The sequence below is a fragment of the Balearica regulorum genome, chromosome 3, assembly GCF_011004875.1.
Source record: "Balearica regulorum gibbericeps isolate bBalReg1 chromosome 3, bBalReg1.pri, whole genome shotgun sequence".
NCBI lineage: Eukaryota > Metazoa > Chordata > Aves > Gruiformes > Gruidae > Balearica > Balearica regulorum.
This window is the reverse complement of record NC_046186.1, coordinates 81,512,069-81,538,120: the sequence shown is the minus strand read 5'-3', so window position 1 is coordinate 81,538,120 and position 26,052 is coordinate 81,512,069. Positions and strand designations below refer to the sequence as shown.

The following is a 26,052-nucleotide window of genomic DNA, read 5'->3' as shown; positions in this document are numbered from 1 at the left end:
TTCTGGTCATGCACCTAATTTTGCAATTCAGTGAAGCATGTTTGTTCAAGATTCATTACTAGTTTGTGTTGTTATAGACAGTATCGAAACTCACTCAAGACAAAGTCAACTGATTTAGAAGATGAAATTTCTCACCTTTGACACAAGTTTACAAGCATATTTTAAAAATACAGTGGTAGTCATTGTTATAATTGTGGGAAGGATGCTGTATTCAAGAACAAAATCTTACAGAAACAGCATTCACAGTAACATAACAAAAAACCCAAACAAACCAAGGCCATGACCTATTAATAATAGCATGCAATAGGTAGCAACTGCAAAGCCTATCCACCCAGCTCTTTTGTCACCTTTATCTCTGTATAAAAGAGATCTTGGCATCACAATACTTCATTGTAAAAATACGCATGGGCAGAGGTGATGTTTTTTTCACATCTGGTCCAGAATTGCTCAACTGTTTTGAAAACAAATCTATTTTAGGACATCTGTCTATTTGAGACAGGACTTGCCTATAGCTTAAGTTCCCCCTCACCCCAACAGGCCAACTATTCCCTGAATTCTACAGGTCAATTCCCACATTTGTTTTCTATGCATACCGCTGATATAAAAGATGACATTAGAAAATAAAAATAAAAATCCATTTAACAATACCTACAATCCTCCCCTCTCCTTTACTCTTATCAGTTGCAATGGGAAAGACAAACCAGAAAACTAGTGAGAACAATAGTAAAGGAAGTCTCTCTCAAAAATGCTTCATGATGTGAGAGACCTTTCATGATGTGAATCTAGTCCTCATCTTGAAAACATGTGATAGTACAAATACTTCTGAGTAGCACTGTCCTTGGAAATGTCAAGTTTCACTGGGAACACTGACAGATTCTGCAGTTTTAAGAAGGAAGTATGGAAAATTAGCTGGTCGAATCAAGTTTTAAAATCCACATTTGTAAAATTTTCAAATGCAACAAAAGTGAAACTGTACTCAAAATATGATGGAGAAGGTAGAGGTTGATGCAGTATATATTCACCAACTCCTGTTTTTACAGGGAAATTTAAGAAGAAAAGAAAAAAAATACAGAAAGGATCCATTAAACCAGACTGTTACTAGATATACATGTGAGCCCACCTGTGAGTAATGCAAGATGGCCACAACTGCTGTGTGAAACCCAGGCTTAATGAAAATTTAAAACATACCAATTTATTCAGAATATGCAAGAACAATCCAATTCACATTAAACATCTGTAGCATCAGTATTTTAAAAAAATACATCAATGTTTCAAAAGAGTCAAGGTGTCATTTGCCAAATTCCATTGCACATCAGTTTATTTCCCAATTTCAAAAGGGAGCAGCAAGTAATTGATAATATAAAGGCAACATATGTGCATCAGAGGCTAATATAGCCATTTAAAGTTATAGCAACAATATATGAAACAGCATTTTTTTTTTTAAACAAAAATATTTATAATCAGTTTTACAAGTAAGGAATCAAGCTGTTAACTGTTTAACCAGTTAAATACTTTCAGTGCAGCAAGAGAATTGTTAACATTTCAGAAAGTTTATAGAGAAAACCCATCTGCTCAGCATTCGTAACTTTTCACAGCACAATGGTTTTAGTACTCAACTGACTGGCTTGTTGGATACTAACCACTATGCTGGCTGGCATCCAGAAGCAGCAAAACAAAGATTGACAGTTCATGTCAATTTAATGCCATTTTGGCCTGTAAAACACTGGAAGTTTAACTGAAAAATCATGAAGGCTTTTATGATACAGCCAGGAACAGTCTTTAGCAGTATTGCTACCAGTATTCCTCACAACTTTTACTTACTAGTATCAGCATATGGGGGTCAGCTACTCATGTATATAATACCTATAGCCTAAGAACTAGTGAACTTTCAACAGTTTGTGCAAACCATCAGAAAAAGTGGGTGGAGAGTCCAACTGGGATCCTGGACCAAAAGACACCTAAGACTGAAGTTCGTTATCTTCCATTTGACCGCTCCAACTTCTAACAGTATGGCTAACTTTTAAATTCTTCTTGAAAACAAGCTCCTCAAAGTATTTGAGATTCTCACACTCATCTATCTTTTCAAAAAGGTCATGGGTGAGTAGGACCACCTGAGAGTAATTGTGGCTTAAGCAAAATACTTACTATTCTAAAAATACCCACTACTTAATGACATTGCAGTAAACAGAAGAATTCTTATCTATTATAGGTGGTTAAGAATGGCCAAAAACACTTAAAAAAACCAACATAAAACGGTCTTAGGAACAAAGATAATTTAGCAGGATTAAAAATGTCTTAATTTTAAAAGCTGCCTTGATAACATGCAGTTCTGGAAGTATTCACCTTCTCTTCTATTACCCAGGTTCTGCAGCAAGAACATTGGCACAAACATCCACCTACTAAAAGAGAGTAGTCGATTCTTTGGAACACAAGGAGCAACCAGCTTCCTAGTCAGCACTGACGTGCAGCTCCACAAAACTTGTTGTTCTGCATGCTGACAGTAGTTAAAATTCCAGTTCAGAACAGGCACACAGTGAAGTAACCACAGCTAAGCAAACCCTGAGCACAGTAGTTTTGGGGCAATATTTTCAGTCCTGGTTTATCTTTTTGAGACAGCTTTCTGAAAGGTTTTATGCAAGACAAGAATCAAGGTGTTCATTTACTTTAGACTCCAAAACCTCAGACTGGCAAACAGGACAACTGACTTTTTTATCCTGCCTTACAGCAGTGCTGGAACTTTGAGAGGACACTGTAGATTCAGCTTTGGTTTTCATAGGTGTATTTATACTTAAAGTGACATCAGTACTCCCTTTTTTAATGAAATAGTTTTCAAAGGCAGTTTTGTCTTCCATTTTTGGCCATTGCTGCAGGGTGTTAGTACACTCAGAGATTTTTTTCTCAGGTGCAACCTGAGCTGCTGTTGTCTGCTCAAGACAGATTTGTTTTGATGGCCTGTTATAAAGCGGCATTACCCTCTTGCCATTTGTAGAGCCTTGATTTGATTTTACTTCCATAACACGAGCAATTTTAACAGGAGACCCACTAACATTCTTGTAAGCTTTTGTATTAGCAACAGAGGGTTTAGGAAACTCACGCTTTGAAGCTAAGTTGATTTTCTCACTGGCATCATCAGTATAAAGTGGAAAGAAGATGCCACTACGGGGCAATTTTTCAAATTTTATCTCATTTTTAGGGATTGGTATTGTCCTTACTACTGAACGAAGCTGTGAACCAGGTGTTTCACTGTTTCTAACACTGCTGCTGGAATTTGTGCCTTTTTCTGAGAGTCCACTGTCTCCTCCTCCAAGCCGATATCCCTTTCCACTAAAAGGTGTCAGATCTTGCATATCATGCATTTGTGTCTTGCCTGCAAAATAAGAGAAGTAAGAAAAATTAGTAACTTTTTCATACATAAATCATGACCTTAGAATTTTATGTGTTTTGCTCGAAAAATTTGCCGCTTGAAAACAGTGTAGCAAACTAAATCTTTTGCAAACAATTAAGTTGAGAAGAAACCTAGAAATACGCAACTAAAATGGGCCCTGTTCTTTGCTATGTAACAGTAATATCTAAACAAAACTCATGTAGTCTTTGATATGTATTTATGCAAGGAACTGTTTGGACAAAAACAGTGTGGAAAAGAAAAAAAGAATTATTTTAAATACCTTTGTTAGATGGCTCAGAATTTGGATGCTTTGCTGGCTGGGTTTTCTCCTTGGATTTCTTAGAGAAGTTCTCTGGCTCCTTCACTTTTGTGAATGTACCTCCACATGTCTCTTGATGCTCAACCCACCAAAAGTCTCGTGCAGAGGGTTCTCTATTCATCGAACGTTTCACATATCCAAAGTAAGGTTTTCTATTTTGACAGGGGCCATTGCATCGCCACCAGTGCTGGCGGTACAAATCCACCTCATCATGAAAGCTATGATAGATCTAGGTTTAAAATAAACAAAGCAGACATTCAGAAAATTTCTAATTTTACATAACTAGCTCTACAATTATTTTTTTTTTAAAATATATCACCATTTCATTCCTTCCATTACTGCTGTGATTTTTACATTACCACTTAGAAGAGCTGAACTTGGGTAAAACTTGATCACCATTTAGGTACCACTAAAACAAAGCTTAAAAAAAAAAAAAAAAAGACAGGATGTGTAGGAATATGTCCTGCCTATCTTGTCTGAACTACAATAAAATCCCCATAAAAAAAAAATCTACAATTTCACCCTAAATGACATATTGCTTAGAATGTATTGTAAACAATACCAGTATTGTATTCTCCCTCCAGCTATTACCCTAATTGATCTTATCAGACACATGATTTTTAAATATCATCAACCCATTAGCTTTTACCGATATAAATCTTAACTAAAACAGACTGCTCTTCCCAAATATTATTCTGAACATGGAACTATTCTGTCCCCAGTATCATTAAGTTGTTTCAAGTTTAAAACAAGGTTAAAGAAAAATACTTAGAGAGGGTATACTTGAAAATTATACGACTAAGAACTCACCACATCTTCCTCAACCTGTTCCCACCATCATCCCCAACAAAATAACTACGGAACTGGCATATACTTGGATGCAAATCTGTATTGGTGCCAACTGTGGAGTGTCTAACAAGAACGAGTATATTACTCACACCACACCAGGCATACGGAAAAACCAAATCAGGAAAAAATCCTCTATTAAATTACGTTAAGTGGATTATGCTTACTGTGACATTGGCTCCAGTCAAGCGATTAATGCGACGCATGTGTTTGCGGAACTCTGGTCCATGAGATTCACGATCTTTGTCATTATTAGTAACAAAAAGCAGGGCATGGATCATTTCATGCAACAGTGTCTGAAACGATGCAAACCATTAGCTGTTTACTGAAAAGCATTACATATATTTTCAAAATTAAGCTAAAAATATTTTATTCCATTACATTTATCTTGGTACTGATCTTATTTTCATGCATTCACATGTTCACTCTGGGTCATAAAAATGTAATACTAGTTCCACCTGTCAAATCAAAGTACCTCCATTTCCATACCACCAAAACATGCTTGAGGATATTACTACAGTAAGTGACATTCCAAAAAGAAGACATAATCCTCAAACTTAAGTCAGATCTTTAAAGAGATTATCCCCTCTACAAGCAAGAGATTCTTGTGAGAAGGTTGAACCTCTACCTCATTCCTGTTCATTAAGCAAATCTGAATGTTGAGCCAAGTCAAACAAGCAGCCTCAACAGAGGCACAACAAGCAACACAAAGTTATGTTGACAGTCATATCCTGTATCGTTATTTTCTGCTGTTGGCCTTTTTACATAAAAGATGAAACTACAGACATTTTCTGATTGTGCTTTCTGTCCATGTTTGGTTTTCATATTAGAGGATAATTTAGGAGTAAAAAAAGGGGGTTAGTTTTCCCTTTATAAAGTCAGTAAAATAAACAAGTGACTTCAGACTCCTTCTCAGAGTTGTCCATTTAGAAATTCAAAACTGAAAGATTACCGTGATGTTGCCCGGATAAGCAACACAAACATAGCGATAAAGCTACCACTATTGTACGATCTACAAGTCACTGTATATAAGAATTCCACTATGAAACATAAAGTGTGTGCACGCAGTGGGGGGAGGCACAATACACTTTATGTGCAGATTCATGAGCAATCTTCAAATACCTCAACAAGGTCCTTCCTCGGTCTTAACTTTAGGAGTGGCTCACTTAGACGAATGGAACACATTCCACCTTTTCCTTCATATCTACACACTCCAGCACAGCTGAAAGAGACACAGAAAGAAAATATGAAAACCTACTTGTTTCTGTAGTACATGAAGAAAATTGAGAATTGGAGTTAAAATGCCAGCCCCTCCCAACATACAGTAGGTAACTCAGAACATGAAAAAACACTTTTAATAGTTACTTGAAAAACTCAGTATCATTAACCAAGGAGAAAAAAAAAAAAAGCCCGCAAGTTCCTTACAACAAACTGTGACTAAACTAGCAAAAGTGAAACTATAATATATTAGATCTCTTGCAATCACTTAACTCAAAGCTAAGAATTTAAAAAAAAAATCACAACAGACTGTTACAAGCTAACCTGTTTAGGAGGCAAAGGACTGTTTTTATTAGAACTCAAGGAATGACATACATAAAACAGAGGGTGGAGATTCACAGGAGCCAACACTGACTTAACTGCTGGTTCCTGCAATTTCACCCCTCCCCCCAGCTTTCAACTGTTACTGCACCTTTACATATCATCACTTATATGTAGTAACACAGCAGAAAACACTTTTTTTTTCCCATTATTGCGTTAGTCCTCTACCAGTTCAATATCCCAGTATTTCCAAGTGTCTAAGCAGTACCGCAGACAGCAAAGGACAAGAGGGAAGAGGGTGCAGGACTCCAGCAGCCAGCAATTGTATCAGCTGATCTGCTGCAGAACTGCAGTCTGCAGAGCTTTTTTTTTTTAAAAAAATCTCAGATTTCTGTTATATTCCCCTTCCTAGCCTATTCTCTTATTAATATGGTATTATCCTTTCATATTTGCCTTTCTGCCATGCTGTAAAACTATCATAAAAAACAAGAAGAAAAATGACAGCAATACCACTATATTCTTTTAAGTTTCAACATACTCAGTTTAAGACCAAGTTATTCCACTTTAAGATCTCACAGTTTTGCCTGCACCATAGGAAAAGCCATTCACGACTGCCAAAGATGACAAATGAATCACAAAACAGTGACAGTGACCAACCCACGTCCTGGGGTGCAAACTATGTTAGAAAAGCAAGACCTTCAAGTATCTGGAAGAGAAGCTGTGGCACTAGTAGGTCATGCCTATGAAGCCACAGTTAGGAGTGGCACAGAGTGACAAATGACATCTTTCCCTCCCCCTCCCCAAACCCCGCAGCTATATGATGAGCCGTTCCTTATTGGATGGGCGACAGCCTCTTCCAACAGCCGTGACACAGCACCAGCACACTGCCGGGGCCGTTCAGCGGCACGGCAGCTTCTGAAGCCAGAGGCCAGCGAACGCCACCCGGCAGCGCTGCTCAGGAACGACCGGCTGCCCTCCTCACCTCCGCACCTGGCTGCCCGCCCGAGCCAGGCGCTGCCAGGCGGGAGGCTGCTCACCGCCGTGCCCGGACCGAGAGCCCCGGCCCCCTCCCCAAGCAGGGTTGCCCTGCGAGCAGACCCAGCGCACACACACCCCCCCCCCCCGGGATGGCGTACAGGGTCATGCGTGGGCTCCACGACACCTCGACAGCCGCCAGGCGCCCCCAGAAGAGCGTCTCGTTGAACTGCACGAAGAGGCCGTGCACGTCGGGGCTGGGGTCCAGCAGCTCCCAGGCCTCGTCCACCACCGACAGCGGGCGGAGCGGCGAGGAGACCGCCAAGGCCTCAGGGCACGGTGCTGCTGCTGCTGCTGCCGCCGCCGCAGCCGCCTCCTTATCCTCCGCTTCCCACAGCTCCTGGAGCTGCAGCGCCAGCACGAAGTCCTCCTCCTCCATCCCGCGCAGCGCAGCGGCACGGCCGCCACCACGGGCGGGCGCCACAACCGGCCCAACGGCCGCAGAAACCGCCGGCGCACGCGCACCGCGCTACGAACACTGCAACGCCGCAACCTCGTTCCAACTACGCATGCGCTGAACACTCCTAATGCCCTCCCCCCCTTGGCGCATGCGCGCTGCGCGGCTCCTCCCCCGCCCCGCCCCGCCCCATCCGAGTCCGACGCTTCCCCAGCGCGGCGGCCTCGCGTCGCTCCGGGCAGTCGCTTTCCGTCGGGGCGTCCGCGCATGCGCGATCGGCGCGGCGATGCTGGCGCAGGCGGCGTACGTGCCGCTGTGCGCAGGCGCAGTGGTGGTCTCCCCGGCGGCAGCGGCGGCGGCAGCGGCGGCGGGGTGGGTGCCGGGCAGCGGGGCGGCTGGAGGCGCGGCGATGGCGCTGCCGCTGGGCGAAGGCGGCGGGAGCCGGCTCCGGCGGCAGCTGGAATCTGGGGGATTCGCGGCGGGGGAGTACGTGAAGCAGCTGTCTCAGCAGTCGGACGGGGACCGGGACTTGCAGGAGCACCGGCAGCGCATCCAGGCGCTGAGCGAGGAGACGGCCCAGAGCCTGAAGCGCAACGTCTACCAGAACTACCGGCAGTTCATCGAGACGGCGCGGGAGATCAGCTATCTGGAGAGTGAGATGTACCAGCTCAGCCACATCCTCACCGAGCAGAAGGGCATCATGGAGGCCGTCACCCAGGCCCTGCTCCTCCAGGCCGACCGCGACGACCCCGCCCAGGGCGCCCGCCGCGCCGCCGCTGCCGACCCCTTCCTACCTCTGTCGGCCAAGGAGGCCGCGGCCAGCGAGGAGGGGCGGCAGCGCACGCTCACCACCCTCCTGGAGAAGGTGGAGGGCTGCCGCGACCTCCTGCCCGAGAGCCCTGGCAAGTATCTGGTTTACAACGGTGACCTGGTGGAGTATGATGCCGACCACATGGCGCAGATCCAGCGGGTGCACGCCTTCCTCATGAACGACTGCCTGCTCGTGGCCACCGCCCTGCCCAACCGCCGCGGCGCCTACCGCTATGACGCCCTCTACCCCCTTGACGGGTTGGCTGTGGTCAATGTCAAGGACAACCCACCCATGAAGGACATGTTCAAGCTCCTCATGTTCCCCGAGAGCCGCATCTTCCAGGCCGAGAACGCCAAGATCAAGAAGGAGTGGCTGGAGGTGCTGGAGGAGACCAAGCGCAACCGGGCCCTCAGTGAAAAGCGACGCCTTGAGCAGGAGGCCCTGCCCCGGCCTGCACCAACACCCCCTGAATCCACCAACCCCTTTGAGGAGGATGAGGATGATGAGGAGGAAGAGCCTTCTGCTGAGGAAGAGGTGGTTGACCTCTCACTTGAGTGGATCCAGGAGCTGCCTGAGGACCTGGACGTCTGCATTGCTCAGCGGGACTTTGAAGGGGCGGTGGACCTCTTGGATAAACTCAATGAGTACCTGGGGGACAAGCCCGTGAGCCAGCCTGTGAAGGAGCTGCGGGCCAAGGTGGATGAGCGGGTCCGGCAGCTTACGGACGTGCTGGTGTTTGAGCTGTCTCCAGACCGCTCACTGCGGGGAGGGCCACGGGCCACCCGTCGAGCCGTGTCCCAGCTGATTCGCTTGGGCCAGTCCACCAAGGCATGTGAGCTCTTCCTGAAGAACCGGGCAGCTGCAGTGCAGACGGCCATCCGACAGCTGCGCATCGAGGGTGCCACGCTGCTCTACATCCACAAGCTCTGCCACGTCTTCTTCACCAGCCTCCTAGAGACAGCAAGAGAGTTTGAGACGGACTTTGCTGGCAACAACGGCTGCTACTCAGCCTTCGTTGTCTGGGCCCGCTCTTCCATGAGGATGTTTGTAGATGCCTTCAGTAAGCAAGTATTTGATAGTAAAGAGAGCTTGTCAACTGCGGCAGAGTGTGTCAAGGTAAGAGGGTCCAAAGAGGGTGGTGTGACATAATGATCAAAACAAAGGCTGCAAAGTTTGTAAATCTTCTTGTCTAACCCTAGGTTAATTGTTGACTCTTGAGTAGGTCTCCGAGAGGTTTCCTGCATTGAAAGGTTAATATTCATTTGGGGTTGGTTCATTTTTTCAATATAACAGAGGAAAGCATTAAGATGAAAATACACGGCAAGAAAAACCCTGCCTTTATCGGAAGTGCAAAATGTATTTATTCTTGATTTGCCTTTAGCCACTAGGAGGCCCTAAAATTTACGTAGACTACCTCTGAATGATGAGTATTTTGAAGCTTTTTTGTGTTTTCCAAGCCTGTCCCAGGCTACATTTCCATAATTTTTTTGCAAGACTTTCTCCTGTTATGTTTTTTTCAGCTGCTAATAGAAAAAAGAAAAAAAAAAAGTATGTGTGCGGGTTATGGTGTAATCGTCCAGAGTATTTTTGACAGGCAGGGTTTATCTTTCAGTTATTAATTTCTCATTAATAAGGAATTTCTTCAAGCAGGAGAAATAAGTGAAATATGACTATTGGTTCCCCATTTTCTGAGATTGATACATTTGGTAAATGTGTGAGATGCAAAGAGGGCCTGCACACTAGTAACACCCTTCGCTTTTCCTTAATACCCAAGGTAGCTAAAGAGCACTGCAAGCAGCTTAGCGAGATTGGACTGGATCTCACCTTCGTCATTCACACCCTTCTGGTAAAGGATATCAAAGGTGCTTTACAGAGCTACAAGGATATCATCATCGAGGCCACCAAGCACCGCAACTCTGAGGAGATGTGGAGAAGGATGAACCTGATGACTCCAGAGGCGCTGGGGAAACTCAGGGAGGAGATGAGGAGCTGCGGGGTGGGCAATTTTGACCAATACACTGGTGATGACTGCTGGGTCAACCTTAGCTATACTGTAGTAGCTTTCACTAAGCAGACTATGGCCTTCTTGGAGGAAGCGTTAAAGCTTTACTTCCCAGAGCTGCATATGGTTCTTTTGGAGAGTCTCGTGGAAATCATCCTGGTGGCTGTCCAGCATGTTGATTACAGTTTACGGTGTGAACAGGACCCTGAGAAGAAAGCATTCATTAGGCAGAATGCATCCTTCCTGTATGAAACTGTCCTTCCTGTTGTGGAAAAAAGATTTGAGGAAGGAGTTGGAAAGCCAGCCAAGCAGCTACAGGATCTGAGAAATGCTTCAAGATTGATGCGTATAAATCCGGAAAGTACCACCTCTGTGGTGTGAAGTGACCTGACTGTTCATAAGAACAGAGCGAGAGCACTTACTGAAAATGTTGTACATTGAATATATGAACTAAATGGGGTTTTTTTTTAGTCCCTGAAAAATGCAGAAGTCTAACTGCTGCATTCCAGAAACTGAAGACTTACAATCAAAGCCTGCAAGGATGCAACGCTTTTCTTGGTGGATGGCAGGTAGGGGAGCGAGAAGTAAGGCTGAAGTCATGTTTCCTTGGATAGCATATCCTGTAAGAATGGCTTGTGTAGTGTTTGTGGACTGGGAAATACTGTAATATACAATTTTTGGCCAAATGTTTGTGGAAGTCTTAAATATATGTACACCATATGGCAGGAAAAGATCACTTCTCATCATGTCACTGTAGGAATTCTTTTTTAAGGTAGTGTTCTGATAGGAGGGGAAGTGCTGAAATGCTCCCAGGGTGTGGTATTCAGTGAGGCATATCCACCATCCGTATGTGACTCAGCACTGCAGATATACAACATGGTTTTGCACAGTCTGATTTGTTTGGTAACAGTGCAGACTCTTCAGTTTCTCCAACATTCAAATTATCTTCATCCATTTCAGAGGTAGATCTAAATTAAAAAGGGGTTTTGTATAGATTTTTGTGTTTGGGTGAAGGGGCTGCTTCTATTTAATAAGCTGGCCTGTTTGCTTAAATTACAGCTCTCTGAAAACAAACCTGCTGTCAGAAGCATTTGTTCCCTTCAGAGAAGGAGTGCAACTTTCTTCCCTTCCCCTTTGTGTTCCCCTTCCTTGTTTTCTCATGGACTTCATTGGGGTCATGTCCATTTGATGAAGTATGCACTCTTGCTTGAGGTGCTGTCATAAATGCATTATGGACCATTACCTACTGGTAGAAACCATAGCAAAGAGGCATAAATCTTCTTGAGATGTGCAGGGCAGGGAGAGAGTCTGAAGGTACTGTTTTGTTTGGAAGAAACAGAATACTAGTTTTGCTGTACAGAAGCAGCACAAGATGAAGAGACTGGGTGTAAGGCTTTTTGTAAGTGATGCAATCTTCAAAACACACACTGTCTCTCCTGCAAATATCAGTCTCCTTTCCTGTAATACAGCAATAACCAAGAAGAACTATTATTTTTTTTTGCAGAAAGCGCAAGGACTGTATTTGGTTGGGAACTCCAGTGTAGGTGGAGGAAGTTTATGCAAATACTTCCTTATTTGGATTGAAGGTGATGGCTATCTTGTTCAGTATGTGTGTATGAAAATAAAATAAGCCAAGTTTTGTGTAAAGGCTGGCTTTAGAAAGCTGTCAGCATCATCTTCTAAGCTGTGTAAACTTCTTCCCCTTCAGTGCAGACTTTCTTAATTCTGAGAAAATCATGTTACAGCTAAGTAACCTTGTATTAGACTCTCAGTAAGTGTTATTAACTGGAATAATTGAGTATCCTAATCCTCTTGTGCTTTCAAATGAAAGCTTTTGCAATTTGTATCATGGTGATGAATGCCTTGTGACTGCCTGAACAAACAAAAGATACCACTATTAAAACATTCTGCATAACTGTTTATACTGAACCTTCTTGGCTTGTCACTGTTTTCACCCTACTAGTTCAATGCTGTTTTCATTTTAGTGGCTAGTTTTCTTTCTCTTGCTCTTTGGATGCCTTTTGAACTGTCAGATTTTGCAAGGCGTCCCACTGTCTTGGCTCACTTGCTCTCCAGTGTTTGAGCCTTTTGCTGGCAAATCACAGGGAAAAAATGTACAAATTGGTTTTACAGGGTAACTTGGTGCTCTTAGCTAAAACTGATTGAAAACCACTGAAATAGCTATAGTTTTATTTTTAGGTACAGGGCCAGTGAGAGTTAGAACTTATGTGAACATGTTGTCTCCAAGAGAGAACCACACAGACGTTATTTTGCTAGTGAACTGTCTTTGATACCAGAACCTAGTGAAGTGTATTGAAATAACATATTCTCTGTTATCTGTTTAAAGTGGACAAAGGTAGCAACCTGGCCTTACTTAATTTGAGAAGTATTTTCAAGTGGATTATAAGTGAGAGCTCTCCATGATGACAGGTATTTTGGAGGAGAAGAAGGGAGGGTTTTTTTTTTCTCTGAGGACAGGTATATTTTATTGTTTTCTGTACAGCAGAAGAAAGTATCTTGTGAGCACAGAATAAGTACAGATGAGCCTTATGTAATTTTTTTTTTTTTTGGCTGTGCAAGAGAAGGGAAGGCTGTAGAACTGCAGCTCAAGACTCTTGATTATTCTGATTCTTGAGGATTTTGTGTAAGGAGACGAATTGTAGTTTCCAGATTCCCAGCTCTGGCATAAGATTGAATAGGAGGAGAGCCCTATTCATGCTTCTGTTGCAGGCTGGTGTAGCACATCTTACCCTCATCAGAGGATGAAATGTACAATGTAATTCTGTCATGTGCTCTGTTATGCCTCTGTCACCGATCCCTTCATCAATCTATTTACGGCGCACAGGGCCTACGGATTTTGTCTCTGCCATGATCCGTGGAGCAGTGGGCTTACGTGGATGTTGGTTTTAATGGATCAGGGTGATCCATATTTGATCTTTCCTTTGGGTGATCAAATGTCATGTTTTGGTGCCTGTCACAATTCAGACACACGTGTGGATTTGTATAAACTGCTGTAGGTAACATCGGTATTTTGTAACTTGTGAATCTATTCAAGTCATAATAAAAGAAAACCAATGACTTAAGGAAAATGGTGTGCAATTTAATTAAATATGCTTTGTATGTTAATTCAGTTAACAGAAAAAGTCAACACATGCTGAGAGTCATGGTTTAATAAATTTCAGATTTGCAGATGGTAATTTGGAATGGCACTTTTCTAGAGCTATACACTTGTGGGGATGGTGGTGTTCAAGTTGGGATTTGGAGTAACTACTGAATAATACAATAGCAGTTTTGTTGATCTGAGGAAAAACTAGTGGGTTTGGGTTGGTTGGTTTTTTGTTTGTTTTTTTGTTTTGAGACAGTTGCATATAAAATCTGGTTTCCTTTAGCTGCTGTGACAAAATTGTGATGTGTAAAATGAAGTGTTTTTTTTTTTTTAATTCAGATGAATTTATGTATTAGAACTTAATGCAATAACTTTTCTGAGCAGTGAGGACCATGTATTAAAACTGTTGGACACACAACACTAGTGGTGTATTTCTGGTTTTATTGTATCATCATCAGAAAGGGGATGTTGGTTCAAAGTTCAAGCCCACTAATAAATTTCCAGTGAAGTCAAAGAGCTTCAGGTCAGTCGTTTGTAAGGGAGATGTAAGAGGCAGTGAGGTGATGAAAGCCAAGTGATGTCACTTCAGCTACATTCTTACGAAGTCAGCGTGTAGCTTAATAAGGTGAAGTTGGAAGAAAATGTTTCTCAACACTGTTATCTGATTCAAATTGAGGAGAGGCTGTATTCTATTCTAATGGCACTTTGCATAGATATGTGAGGCCTTACTAACACCAGGGCAGCGTAATGCTATAGGATTTGTTGCCTTCCAGAGGATATTTTGTCACCAGAGTCCCTTCATACTTAACTTGAATGGTGAATGTGCAATACAGTCCATCTCCTCACTAGGTGGAGTTTTGTCTGCTGAAACCTCAGTATGCTGTGGGCAGGCATGGGCATTAAATCTGTGTACCTTGCAGCGTGGCTAGGGATGTTTTCGTAGCGTGATGGGGAAAGACAATGCTGCACCGAACGATTCAGATGTTAGGGTCAACTCTTTTTCCTTCCTTGGTAGTGCTCTTCTGCATTTTCTAATTTTTGTACTGTTAATTTTGTAATTCTTCATGTTTTCTTTTCCTGCTGTGTTTCTATACCATCAGCAGGCATCCTGCAGAGGATCTCAGCTGTCTGTTTTTTCTAAAGGTACATACCAACATGTGACTTTTGTTCTGCCTGAGAGACGCTCTGCTAGACTGCAGGCCCCTGCAGAACAGTTGCTTGTCCCAGCTTCAGCTGTCTCGTGTAAGATGTTCGGCTTAATGACTTCTCAAAGTCAAGCTTGTGTGACCACTTGTCATTTTACTTCAATATCGGACTGAAATTCTGTCGTGGTTTTTAACTGGAATAGAATTAATTTTTACAAGAAGCTGGGAGGAGACACAGCTGGGATAGCTGACCCAAGCTAGCCAAAGGGGTATGCGATAGCATATGACATCGCGCTCAGTATGAAAGGGGGGAGCTGGCCAGGGGACAGGCTGAGTATCTAATCGGCAATGAGCAAATTGCATTGTGTATCATCCGCTTTGTATATTCTGCTGTAAGTACTGTTGTTGTTATTTTCCTCTTCCTTTGCTGTCCTAGTAAACTGTCCTTATCCCAACTGATTCTTTCCATTCTCCTCCCCATCCTGCTGGAGGAGGATGAGCAAGTGGCCACGTGGTGCTCAGCTGCCAGCTTGGGGCTAAACCATGACAAATTCCAATGAGAGCTCATGCTCATAACGCAGCTTTGCACTCCAGCGCAATAAATGCAGAAGCTCCCCACCACCCATCTTCATAACTGATGCAGTCTTTACATGCCCTTTGCTGCACAACTTCTATGTTTTAGTTGGGTTACCTTTTACTTAAAAATAGTAGTTATGTAAACTGCCAGTGTGTTTTCTCTGAAGAAAATCAAACCCAGAATGGGGCATATCTGTCAAAGAGCTTTGTGAGCATAGCCTGTAGACGTATACTTTCCCTCAGAAGTTTCAGAGTTGTGATATGTATTCAATCCTGACAAACTCTGAAAGGTAGTGGAGAGAGAAACACCGCAAACTATGGAAAGAATGTTTCCCAATCATATGTAGTATACTGTTTTTGTGAAAATAGATTTACGTCCTTTGTAGGTACAAGGGATGCTGACTAGAGTAATAGATCAGAATTTGATGGAGCCACCTCAGATACAGAGTAATTACCTCTGGAGTATTTAGGAAACTTTGCTAATACAACTTCGGTGGGCTCAACATGCCCTGTAATACAGTTCTCAACTTCAGGGTTACAGGCTGAACTAGAGTCTCTGCTAGAGATGTGCTCTGTTTCACACAGCAGAGCAAAAGTACTAGCTAGAGGCCTGGCCTTTGCTGACCACTGAGCAGTATTCCCCTTCCCGGTGGTTTACATGGCTGACCGGGACAGCTTTAAGGCAATTTTAGATCACCCTTCTGTGATCCTGTGGTATTTATCCTCTCTCCCTCCCCATGCGGTAGCTGGATCACAGCTGCATTCCTTTCGATGGCCTCAGCATCCCACTTCTCACCCAGGCAGAAGATTGCACGGGAGTATGGAGAGAACCTGCTCCCCAAATTACTTGAAGGGAGCTGTGATGGCACATGGTTACCAGTGGGGGCCCCACAGGAGCTCTGCATTGGTGAGCATCGCCTCGGCGCAGGGAAAACAGGCATCTGCCGTATGCATATACGATTGCATTCAATATGTTCTCATAGCCCAGTACAAGAGCTGAAAGGTATGAAAGCTGAGTTATTAATCTCTTCGTGTCACGGCAGGAGCTGGACTCTGAGACATTGGTGAAGATTACCCAAACTATAATTTGGCCCTGCAGCTGTTGGGAATCTTGTTCAGATGTGCTAATATGTTGGCATGTGATTATTGAATGTATTGTGTTAGCAAGGTGGACCAGGGAGAAGAGCAGGTAGCATTAACTTCACTGCTGCTTGGGAAGTCCTTGGAGATGCTTGAATTAATGATGATTTCAAGTTATTAAAAAATAAATTAATTATGCAGCTCTTCAGCTAGTTGTACCAACACACAGTTCTTTCTCTGTCCTCCCAGAAAGCTGATCCAGTCAAAATCAGCATTTTCATGAAGATGAGAGAGAGTTCGCCAAATCCTTTGTGGTACAAGGCATGTGAATCTAAATGCTTGCAAACTTGGGCAAAATTGAGATCTGAACTTCAGACTCTCACCAGCCTGACTGTGGGCTGAGGGAAAACTTTGCCTCAAACACTTCCAGATTTCAAGTTCTCTGGGCTTTGAGTCATTCCTACTGCTTCTAAAATCACAATTCATAGACAACTGTCTGTGCTGGTCAGATATGTTAAGACTAATGTGTTTTGGTTTTGTTGGGGTTTTTTTTGTTTTTTGTTTTTTGTTTTTAATTTTTTTATTTAATTACAGCTTTACAGCACTGCTGCAGTCTGGGGACTTGGGTTATTAATGTCCATTTTCAGGTCTCCAGACCCAGTTTTCACAATAGGAAGGGGCCCAGCTCCCTGCCCCAGCTCCCGCAGGATGGGGTTGTCAGAAGAGTCCTTGAAGTTCTGCAGAGAATCCTTCCTTCCTCAGGATTCAGTGAATTTTCCTCTCAAAACGTGGGTCTCTGATAAGCAGCTCCTGCTCTGCTTCCCCCTCCCTGTCCTGCTAACAATTGGCAGGATTGTTTATTTTCCCACTCCGCAGCATAATTTCTCCAGCAGAGGTGCCAGCCCGGCTTTGTGGAGGAAGGAGGCCAAACTGCATGTTAATTTACACTCCGTGCATCTGTCTTAACGTAATTCAGGCCATATACCTCCCTGCCTGCTCTCGCTCATGACAATGTACGTGGGGAGGAGGGTGATTGGGGGGGGTTGCAAGGAAAGATCCATAATCTTTGTCCCTCTGACTTCCATCCAGCGAGGTGCTTAAGCGCACGCTGAAGAGCGTAATATGCGCCCCTGAATTTGAGAGGCCCGATCCTATACTCAGAGCTAATTGGAGCATCATTAAATTTCTGTTGAATTTCGCAAAATCAGCTGGCAAAGAAGCGATAGGAGGGCGATGATAGAGCAAGAGCGGCACGTGAGCAAGCAAAGTGTGCGTTTCTGTGACACCTCAACTCGAGTGGGAAAAATCATGGCCCCAAACAAAGCCTTCCCCCCGCTTCAGCAGGAGCAGTAGACTCCCTAAATCACCAGCGTTGAAACTTTCCAGGAGGCGGCAATAACAGAGTTGGACACGCTAAAATAAAGTTGCGTCATCTGAGCGGGTGCGATACGTGGCACTGCGTCAGGGTGGAGGAAACAGCCTCGGGAAAACCATGGCACGTACAGAAGGGCGCGCAGCGAGGCTGGATCAGATGCTCTGCTGGGATGTGGCTCCATCCGAGCCCAGCCCTGGCACCCGGGGTGGCAGTGCCAGCCTGCTGCCATACCTCCTCCTCCCTCCAGTCATCCAAACCCCAGGCCTCCCACAGCGAGCGCAGCCCTCCTGCTGTCCACCGGCCTGAAGGTCTCAGTGGGATGAAAGCCCATCTTGTTTGCTTGGCGACAAGCGATGTGCGCCGTAGGCGGAAGGTTCCTGCGCTGCTGCCTGGCATCTTCCTACCAAACAGCCCCTCTCCTGGTGTGCCTGTAATCGGTCACCACTTTTTTGTTTTCCCCCAAAGTTTATTACCATTTAAATAGCCTTCCAATCTGAGATGTCCTGAGGGTTTTGGGCTCTGCTGCCTCACGCTCTGTGAAATTAATTCCCCAAAGATCATGTCCTCACAGGAAAATGGTACGGGTTCAACTAAACTGGTTTAGAAACTGTTTTAAACCCATGCAGGACCTTCTGTGGCCCTTTAGTTTTGCTTGGAACACTTTCTATGTACTTGGCTTGGGGTAGAATATGCTTAGACAGGAAAGTGTTTATTCCCAACCAAAATTACAGCACTGAATCCTGCTGTCTGGGACAATGTTTAACTCGATGTGTGTTTTTAGGCCTTGAAAATTTAAGGGCCAGAAAGCAAATGCCTTTAATCAGGAAGCAAATTAATTGCACAGATTTCCTCCTTGCAGCCAGCGTAGTGCTCACCCAGGTAAGACTCCCTGTGAGGTGACAGCTCATGCCTGTGCACTACTTTTATTACTGTATATCTTTGCTAATTAGTTCCTGTTGGCTGGGAGGCCAGGTTGCTACAGGGGGTTCAGATAAAAGGTACAATCAGTTAAGACAATCTAAAGATAGCTTTAAGAAGAAAAATAATTGATTTTTTTTTCCCTGCTGAGCTCTATTATTATTATTGTTATTATTTATTATTATTATTATTTCTGAAGAAAACTCCCAAGCAGGATTCATGCTTTTGATGGAAGTCAGGACCAGGTTTGTGAGGGTTGTTCCAGCACCTCGATGCTGAGCATGCTCAACTGGGTTTTTCTCCAGAGCACCCTGGTGCTCGCCTGAGACCGATCCCAAGTAGGAAACACCTAGTTTGTCTCTTTTGCACCCACATCCACGCAAAGGATCGCAGTCCTGGTTCTCCCTCAAAAACGATGCTCAGCTTTGCTTTGAGAGAGGTGTATGTACCAGGGCAGGGAGAGCTGGGGGGATGTTCAGCCCTCATGGACAGTCCCTGGCGCAGCACGTACACAATGTCTCACAAAACAGGAGGGTAAGGCTTCGGCTGCCCCTCTGCCCCACATTCAGGTCAGGGCCATTTCCCCTCCTGCTAACGCTGATACCAACCTTGTTCGCTTTTTCAAACACCAGCCACATATCCTTCCTGTCCTACATGCTGGCTAGAAATTGCAATCTCCCTCATTATGACATTATTACAATTTACTAGCAGAAACCTTCCTCTCTGCACACACAACTCTTCATGTTTGACTATTATAATTGTATTTTCAAAGTTATAAATAACACATTAGCCTGGTTTATGTGTTCATGCAAGTCAAGTTATAAACTGGCAGATGAATGAAATTAACTGTCTCCAGAATTCACATTCCTGTCACTTATTCAATTATTTGATCAACGTAATTGCTCAGAGCAAGAGCTAATTGGAAAATGACATGCATTTACCCTCTCTATAGAGGAGGAGAGGCTTATCAGGTATTTTACTGCAGGCACTTGCATTACTTCCAATATTCTGGAAGAAACAAGGTTTTTAAACAAGCCAGGCCCAAACACACAAAGCTTGTTTGTTAGCCAGATGCTTTCCCACCATTAAAATAGTTCCAGTATTTTGCGGTGCAAGGGTTTGAACACGTCTAATACTGCAGTGCATACAAGTACCTTGGCAGACTGGTATGGGAGCCACAAGCCAAGCTTGCTTCCAGGAGTCTACAGCCCTAAATGTGTCCTTGCTTCTGTATATCTGTATTCATGCTGGTGCTGCAGCTATACATGTTTGGTTCTGCCTGTGACCAGCTCCTATCCCTGGGACCCAATACAGAGAATATCGCTTGGCTGAGGCAGAAGAGCCTCTCAGGAGCAGGAAAGGCAGAAAGTGACTTTTTTTGTGGCTGCTGATATAGAAGAGACTAATTCCTCACCTTGCCAGCTCAAACCCTGCGTCAAGGCCAAAGTTTGAAACACTGATACCTTTGGAATGATTTTTTTTGTCGCTCGCCTCACTCACATGTTCTATTTAACATTGCGAGTCTGCACGCACACACATATCCACATGCCTGTGCACTTCGTTATTAAGTGAAAATCTAAGAAACGGGTGCCAGAGCAGAGGGGTGGGGATGGAAAGGATCAGGAGGTAGGAGACTCAAATCCTAAAGGGGTCCCTGTTTCCATTATTAGCTCTAGTATTGTTTGGAGTTGGAATATTTAATTTGTTTAAGTAAGAGACAAGCAAGCACTTTTCCAGGCTGTGTGGAGGGGGAGGAAGCTCATCCATCAATGCCAACAGTTTGCAACCTATTGTCTGCAGGCCCTGAGGGGATCTGTGGGTTATCTGCAGGGGAAAGGGAGCTAAGAAAATCAACCCTGTTGTCAGTTGTCTTAAATTCATGACAGATGGTCTGCACCTCTGATGGAAAATATCGGGGTCTGCAAATTAAAATTGGGTAGAAACCGGTGTGTTTTCCTCCTGCTGTTTGTGAGCAGTTCAAGCATCAGGTTTTGGCTTCTTGAAAAGACTCCAAAAGTGGTCCATGGAGCATGTGAGGGCTGAGAAACTCGCTGTACTGGATCTCGCCCCCTGAGCTCTAGCTGTGCTACTAACACTGCACAAGCGGTACAGGACAGCTCTGGGAAACTCACTGTACTGCATGCAGTGTCCTAGGGGCTGGTACAGTCTATATTTGATGTGAAGTAGTTAACCAGGTGAGTAATTATTTAGTTCATCCAAGAGGAGATTAAGAAATGAGTGCAGCACAGCCTATTTGTATTAATACCAGGACATTTCTGATAGTGGAGGTTTGTTAGGGTAGGAAGCAAAAGTATACAATAAGAGAATAAAAAATAGCCTCACCGTGGGTGGCTAGGGAGCTTGCAGTGCTTGTGTAAGTGTTCCGGTGGTCCAAGTTAGATCCATTGAACTACCTGTAAGCACAATTTTGTTGTGCTGCTTAATGGGGATGCCCTGCAGTTTGGAAAAGATGGGTGCTGAGGACACCGGGTGCCATTCCTGCTCGCAGCTCTGCTATGCACACAGCCACAGCAAGCTGAAAATGAGGATGACGCCAAGGTTTGGTGTCCTGTGAGCGACTCCAGCTAGTGGACAAATAGCCCCTGAGTGTGATGCTGTGACCTCTAAGCTGTGACTAATGGTATAAATCAGTAACCTGATGGCACCACAGGACATTTCACATGGAAAATGCAGGCTCCTCTGTTGCCAGCTCTAGGCACAAAGGGAAAAAAGAAAAAGAAAGCAAAAAAAAAACCCAACAAAACCCCACGATATGTCGGGATCTTGCAAATTCAGGTCGCTGCTACGGCCAAAACAGGGGACAGGGATGCAGAGAAGTGCTCCGCAGCGGTACCGACAGCAGGGGGCGGCCGCCGCTGCCGCAATTGCCCGCCGCCCGCCCGCAGCCGCGCAGCCCAGCAGCTCTGCCGCTCCGCACCCAGCCCAGCAGCTCTGCCGCTCCACAGCCAGCCCAGCAGCTCTGCCGCTCCGCAGCCAGCCCAGCAGCTCTGCCGCTCCGCAGCCAGCCCAGCAGCTCTGCCGCTCCGCACCCAGCCCAGCAGCTCCGCATGCCCGCACCCCTCCACACCTTCACTCAGCAGCCTCGCAGCCCAGCATCCAGCCCTGCAGACTTGCGTGCGGCTCCGCAGTCCTGCAGCCCCTCCACCCAGCACCCCTGCAGCCTCGGACCCAGCCCACAGCCCTCCAGCCCATCATTTCCACATGCCCACCGCCCAGCAGCCTCATATTTGCCCAGCTCAGTCTCCCAGCAGTCCCACAGCCAAGCAGACTGGCAGACATGCATCAAAATGTCCAGTTCTGTAGTCCTGCAGACCCATAGCCTAGCATCCAGCCCCCAATCCCCAAATCCCTGAATCCCAGCATCCCCAGAGCCTGACAGCCTAGGGGCCCTGCAGTCCTGCAACCCTACCACCCACCATCCCCACAGCCCACCATCCAGCGCACCATCCAAGCTGCATAGCAGCCCTAAAGCTCCGCAGCTCTGCAGCTCAGCATCCCTGCAGCCCCACACCCAGCAGCTCAGTAGCCCAAGCATCTCAGTATCCCAGGCCAGGGCACGCAGCAAGCATGGCTGGCACAGTACCGCTGCTGGTGGGTCAAGGTTTTATTGTGGTTTCTGCCCTCAAGGGCAATGGCAACTGTGACCGTCGAGGTGGTTATAGTTATACTGGGGCTTTTTTGCCTGAGGCCCTGATATAAACTGTATGGGCAGAAGTGCTATTTCATTCCCGGGAGCTGGAAAAATCTTTCTAATGTGGGCTTGCCACAGCCCGAGGAGGCAGCTTTACAAATGTGCAGGATGCAGCCAGCTGCTGGTGCACTCCTGGTCCCACCGCTGCACAGGGCTGGAGGCAGGCACGCAACGTGGGTGAATAAAGGCAGCAGCAGCTGCCTCTGAACTTCTTGGCTCCAGTGCTCCAGCCTGGTACTTCACTGTGAGCTTTGTCCCCATCAGGAACAGTCCTTCCCTGTGCACAGCAACAGACTTTTCTGCAGGATCTTAGCATAAGATATGAATACTGGAAACCTGGTGCTTTTGTTACACTGGGGCATTCATCCTGCTGACTGTGAATCCACATGATTGCATTTCTGCAACTGGAAAATTTAATAAATATATGCAGAAAAATTATTCTCCCCCTGTTTTTTTGTCTATTCCTGTCCACTTTCTTCTCCTGCTGAGCCTCATGCTGGCAACTCCTTGCAGGAGGTCAGTAGCATGTTCGGTGTAATGAAGCACCCCTCTTCTGCCTGACTTATAGCAGAGCCTTGCTGTATACCCGAAGTGATGGCACAGGTGTGCTGCTCCTCTGTGAACATATTCCAAAGGCACATGTGAGCTGTCTTAGCTGGAACTTCATCCTATTTTTTATTCAGGCACAAAATATCTGGTTACTACTTTTGGCGAGAGAAGGTACTTGAAATGGAAAAAGTCCCTCAAGTCACAACATGGGATATAAAATCAAACCATGGAAAATATTTGCAGGCAAACAATAAAAATACAGTTTGAGTCAATGGAAAGATTTCATTTCAGTACTTTCAAGCTGATTTTTTTTGGATCACTTAAAAGTAAAATTATTTAAATTGTAGAAGACATTTGAATAAAGAAAACACTATTCTAAATGTCAGTGATGGAAAAATGTGATGCTTTGAGATTTGTAATTTTTTTCCTTATTACTTTTATTTGAGAAATGTATTGAGCATGTTTTCTTTTGTAGCTCCCACAAGAAAAACAATAGTTTTAAGGAATCAGTATTTTTCAATTAGAAAATATTTTGCTGAAAAGTTCTATCTGGAAAAAAGCTGGAAATAGTTAGTGTCGAAAGTCTAGCAGGAAGCTTTTAGTTCCAGATGTGTTGTTCTACTTCCCCTGGTATGACAGAGGTACTTACAATTAAAGTTCAAAGATGCAGCACGGGTGGAACTAACTACATATTTCCTGACGTTTGTGCCTGTCAGCGCAGGGGTGGTTAGACCGCTATTTACAAATCCGAGCTTAATTCATTCTCATACCAAAGGGAGCAATAAAAACCCCAGCGATTCCCAGAGAGAAACCAGGGTCAGTGTACTGGAGGCTTTTCCCCATCTTATTTCTGGCTGTGTTATGTTCAGAAGAAAGATGCACATAGCAGATACAGTTCAATCCCAGCCCTCCTCCAGTGAGTCAGAGTCAGCTTCTTAGGTCTTATGGATCTTAAGTCAGGAGGGAAGGATGGTCTTGTGGTTTAGGATAAGGACTGTGAGTCAGAAGAGTTTATTCACAAAAAAAAAAAACCTGCTCCTTTCATTTATTAGCAGATCCCTCTAACCAGCCTAAGCAAGGTGTTGCTAGAAAATTTCAGCTCAGGCATTTTAAAGCTGGAGAGGTTAAAAAAAAAGAAGTTCAACTGACATTTGATTATTTCTGCAGCAACTTTACATTTATCCGTAACCAATTGACCTGATAGGAAAAGGAGGAGCACCAGGGTAAACACCAGAAATATCCCAATTTGGGTTTCAGGCTAGCTGAGCTCCCGTTGATTAAGCTGGGAATGTTGATTAAAGACCTCAAGCTGTGACCCACAACAATTCAGTCAGGTTACTCCTGCCGCTTAGCCAGGCTTGAGTTAAATTGGAAAGCGGGATAGAGCCTCAATGAGTTTATCAGCTCTGAGCAGTGTGTTTCTAGGCAGATAACCTGCAAGTGCCTCCGTGCCCAGCCCCAGAGTCTCCCGGGGGATTCAATAGGTTGTCTGCGTGCTGGTGGGAGATATTAAAGTCCTTCAGAAAAAAAATTAAAAACCAGCCCAGCTTTGGACCAATCCTCTGGAAATCAGTCATTCAGTCCATAGGGTTAATGATCAGTTGGTGTGTTAATAGCCAAACATGAAGTTAAGGGTGATTAAAGCTAAAAAATAATTAACTGCTCAGTGACTGTAGTCAAAGACCATATTCGGTTATTTTTTGATGGTTACTTTTCTGCCTAGGCTTCCACAGAGGCTGACGAGGGATATTTTAACTTGTCAAGGCAATAGCACCATAGCAACAAATCCATAAGGAGCCCATCTGTTTGGTGCACAGGACCTATTTTGCATACCAGGCCTCTGATCTTTAAGTGTCTTTAGCACCGCCATGTTTTTATGAGTGTGGTGAAAAGGTGAAATAGGTCCCTTGTTTAAGTAGGACAATTTATTATTGTCATTTAGCTTTTGAAGGACAAGCCATGCAGAAGAGCTCCAGTCAGGCCTTGAACACAAGAACATTTATGCTTGGGTTAACTGGGAAGCAAGCTGCACAAGGGTCTGCAGAATCCAGTCCTTTTTGCATTGGGAAAAAAAAAAAGTATTTTTATTTGTTCGTCTTCAATTCATGTTTCTTCAGTTTACTGACACAAGAAATGTTAATTATTTAAACTACAAAAGCTAATGCAGCAAAGATAGGGCTTCTCCCTTCTGCTTCGTGCTATGGCAACAAGATTGTTGGGAAAACTTTGACTGAATAACCTATGATGCCACTAGCTGCTGTGAAAAGTAGGAGGAATTCAGACCAATTTTGAGGGCATCAGCTGAGTCTATCGATCCAGCAGGGAAGGCAAGAGGAATCACTGCAAACCAAATGGGGACTTTTCCAGCGAGACTGTACAGAGATAGCATGATATGGGTAAATGATATAATATAGGTAAGAACAACTGCTGCTTCCAAACACTAAGTTGTAACAGGCAACTGTCATTTCTTGTTTCTGTGATCTTTCTCTGATAGAGAGCAATCTGAAATCCAGAACAGACAGTAGTTAACAGGATCTAGCCGTACATCTGACAGCTCTTGACTGTATCTTCTTGCAGGCTTCTTGGGCAGTGTCTGGCACCCAGCACCCATCTGTGCCTCACCCACAGAGGAGCAGTCCCCTGGCTGCAGGCAGTGCCCACCCCTGGGCCGGACTTACATGGGGAAGGGACCCAAAAGGCCTCCTCGGAGGACACTCCGTCCCCTGGTTTTCAGGCTGCACTTCAGGGACACGCTAGTGATCCGCAGGGCAAGAGGAGGTGGTCAGTGGGGTGGATGGAGAAAAAGCGAATCGAACAGGCGCACCTACTTCCATGCATGCAAACAAATATTACAGTGAGGGACCAAGAGCACTGACGTGCATCCTAGGCTTTGTCTGGTTTCCTTTCTGTTGCCAGTGAAAATCATCACAGAGACATTGCACGTTACAGTCCCTGGATGGTTTTCCAAATGTATACTGGGAAGAAAAGCTGTTGGGGAACACCAGCACATCCCAGCTGCCTAGAAATAAAATCAGCTGTCCCAAACCATTACTGACAGCCCTGGGTGTCTCATCTTGCTGGAGATGCCACAGCGCCTGAAGGCAACTGCAGTATGCAACTGTCCATGCCATCAGAAAGTTTGAACTGCCATCTGTATTGAGCTTTCCATGCTGCAATTTAAGCTCATTACTTCTTGCCTTATTGAGCTCCACACGCTGTGGAGAACAGATTATTCCCTTTCCCTTCGATGTGGCAAA

General features: G+C 44.7%; 2 protein-coding genes across 2 annotated transcripts; one reads left to right on the top strand and one right to left on the bottom strand.

The window, feature by feature from the left end:
- Nucleotides 1–1,170: 1,170 nt before the first annotated feature.
- Nucleotides 1,171–7,620, bottom strand: SPRTN (SprT-like N-terminal domain). Its single transcript, XM_075748679.1, has 5 exons — nucleotides 7,226–7,620; nucleotides 5,673–5,772; nucleotides 4,718–4,846; nucleotides 3,666–3,933; nucleotides 1,171–3,367 (listed from the first exon to the last, which is right to left on the bottom strand). Exons 1-5 carry the CDS (start codon nucleotides 7,501–7,503, stop codon nucleotides 2,631–2,633), a joined length of 1,512 nt encoding a protein of 503 aa, XP_075604794.1. The 5' UTR covers nucleotides 7,504–7,620; the 3' UTR covers nucleotides 1,171–2,630.
- A 193-nt stretch (nucleotides 7,621–7,813) lies between these two features.
- Nucleotides 7,814–13,858, top strand: EXOC8 (exocyst complex component 8). Its single transcript, XM_010311210.2, has 2 exons — nucleotides 7,814–9,448; nucleotides 10,107–13,858. Exons 1-2 carry the CDS (start codon nucleotides 7,931–7,933, stop codon nucleotides 10,713–10,715), a joined length of 2,127 nt encoding a protein of 708 aa, XP_010309512.2. The 5' UTR covers nucleotides 7,814–7,930; the 3' UTR covers nucleotides 10,716–13,858.
- The last annotated feature ends 12,194 nt before the right edge of the window (nucleotides 13,859–26,052 follow it).

Bases quoted from the DNA above. Each gene is read 5' to 3' on its own strand.
- SPRTN (XM_075748679.1), bottom strand. From the start codon at position 7,503: ATGGAGGAGGAGGACTTCGTGCTGGCGCTGCAGCTCCAGGAGCTGTGG. The intron at 4,847-5,672 runs GTATTTGAAGAT...GCATCGTTTCAG, and splicing joins CGAGGAAGGACCTTGTTGAG to ACACTGTTGCATGAAATGAT. The intron at 3,368-3,665 runs GTATTTAAAATA...CTTATTTTGCAG, and splicing joins TTCTGAGCCATCTAACAAAG to GCAAGACACAAATGCATGAT.
- EXOC8 (XM_010311210.2), top strand. From the start codon at position 7,931: ATGGCGCTGCCGCTGGGCGAAGGCGGCGGGAGCCGGCTCCGGCGGCAG. The intron at 9,449-10,106 runs GTAAGAGGGTCC...TTAATACCCAAG, and splicing joins CTGCGGCAGAGTGTGTCAAG to GTAGCTAAAGAGCACTGCAA.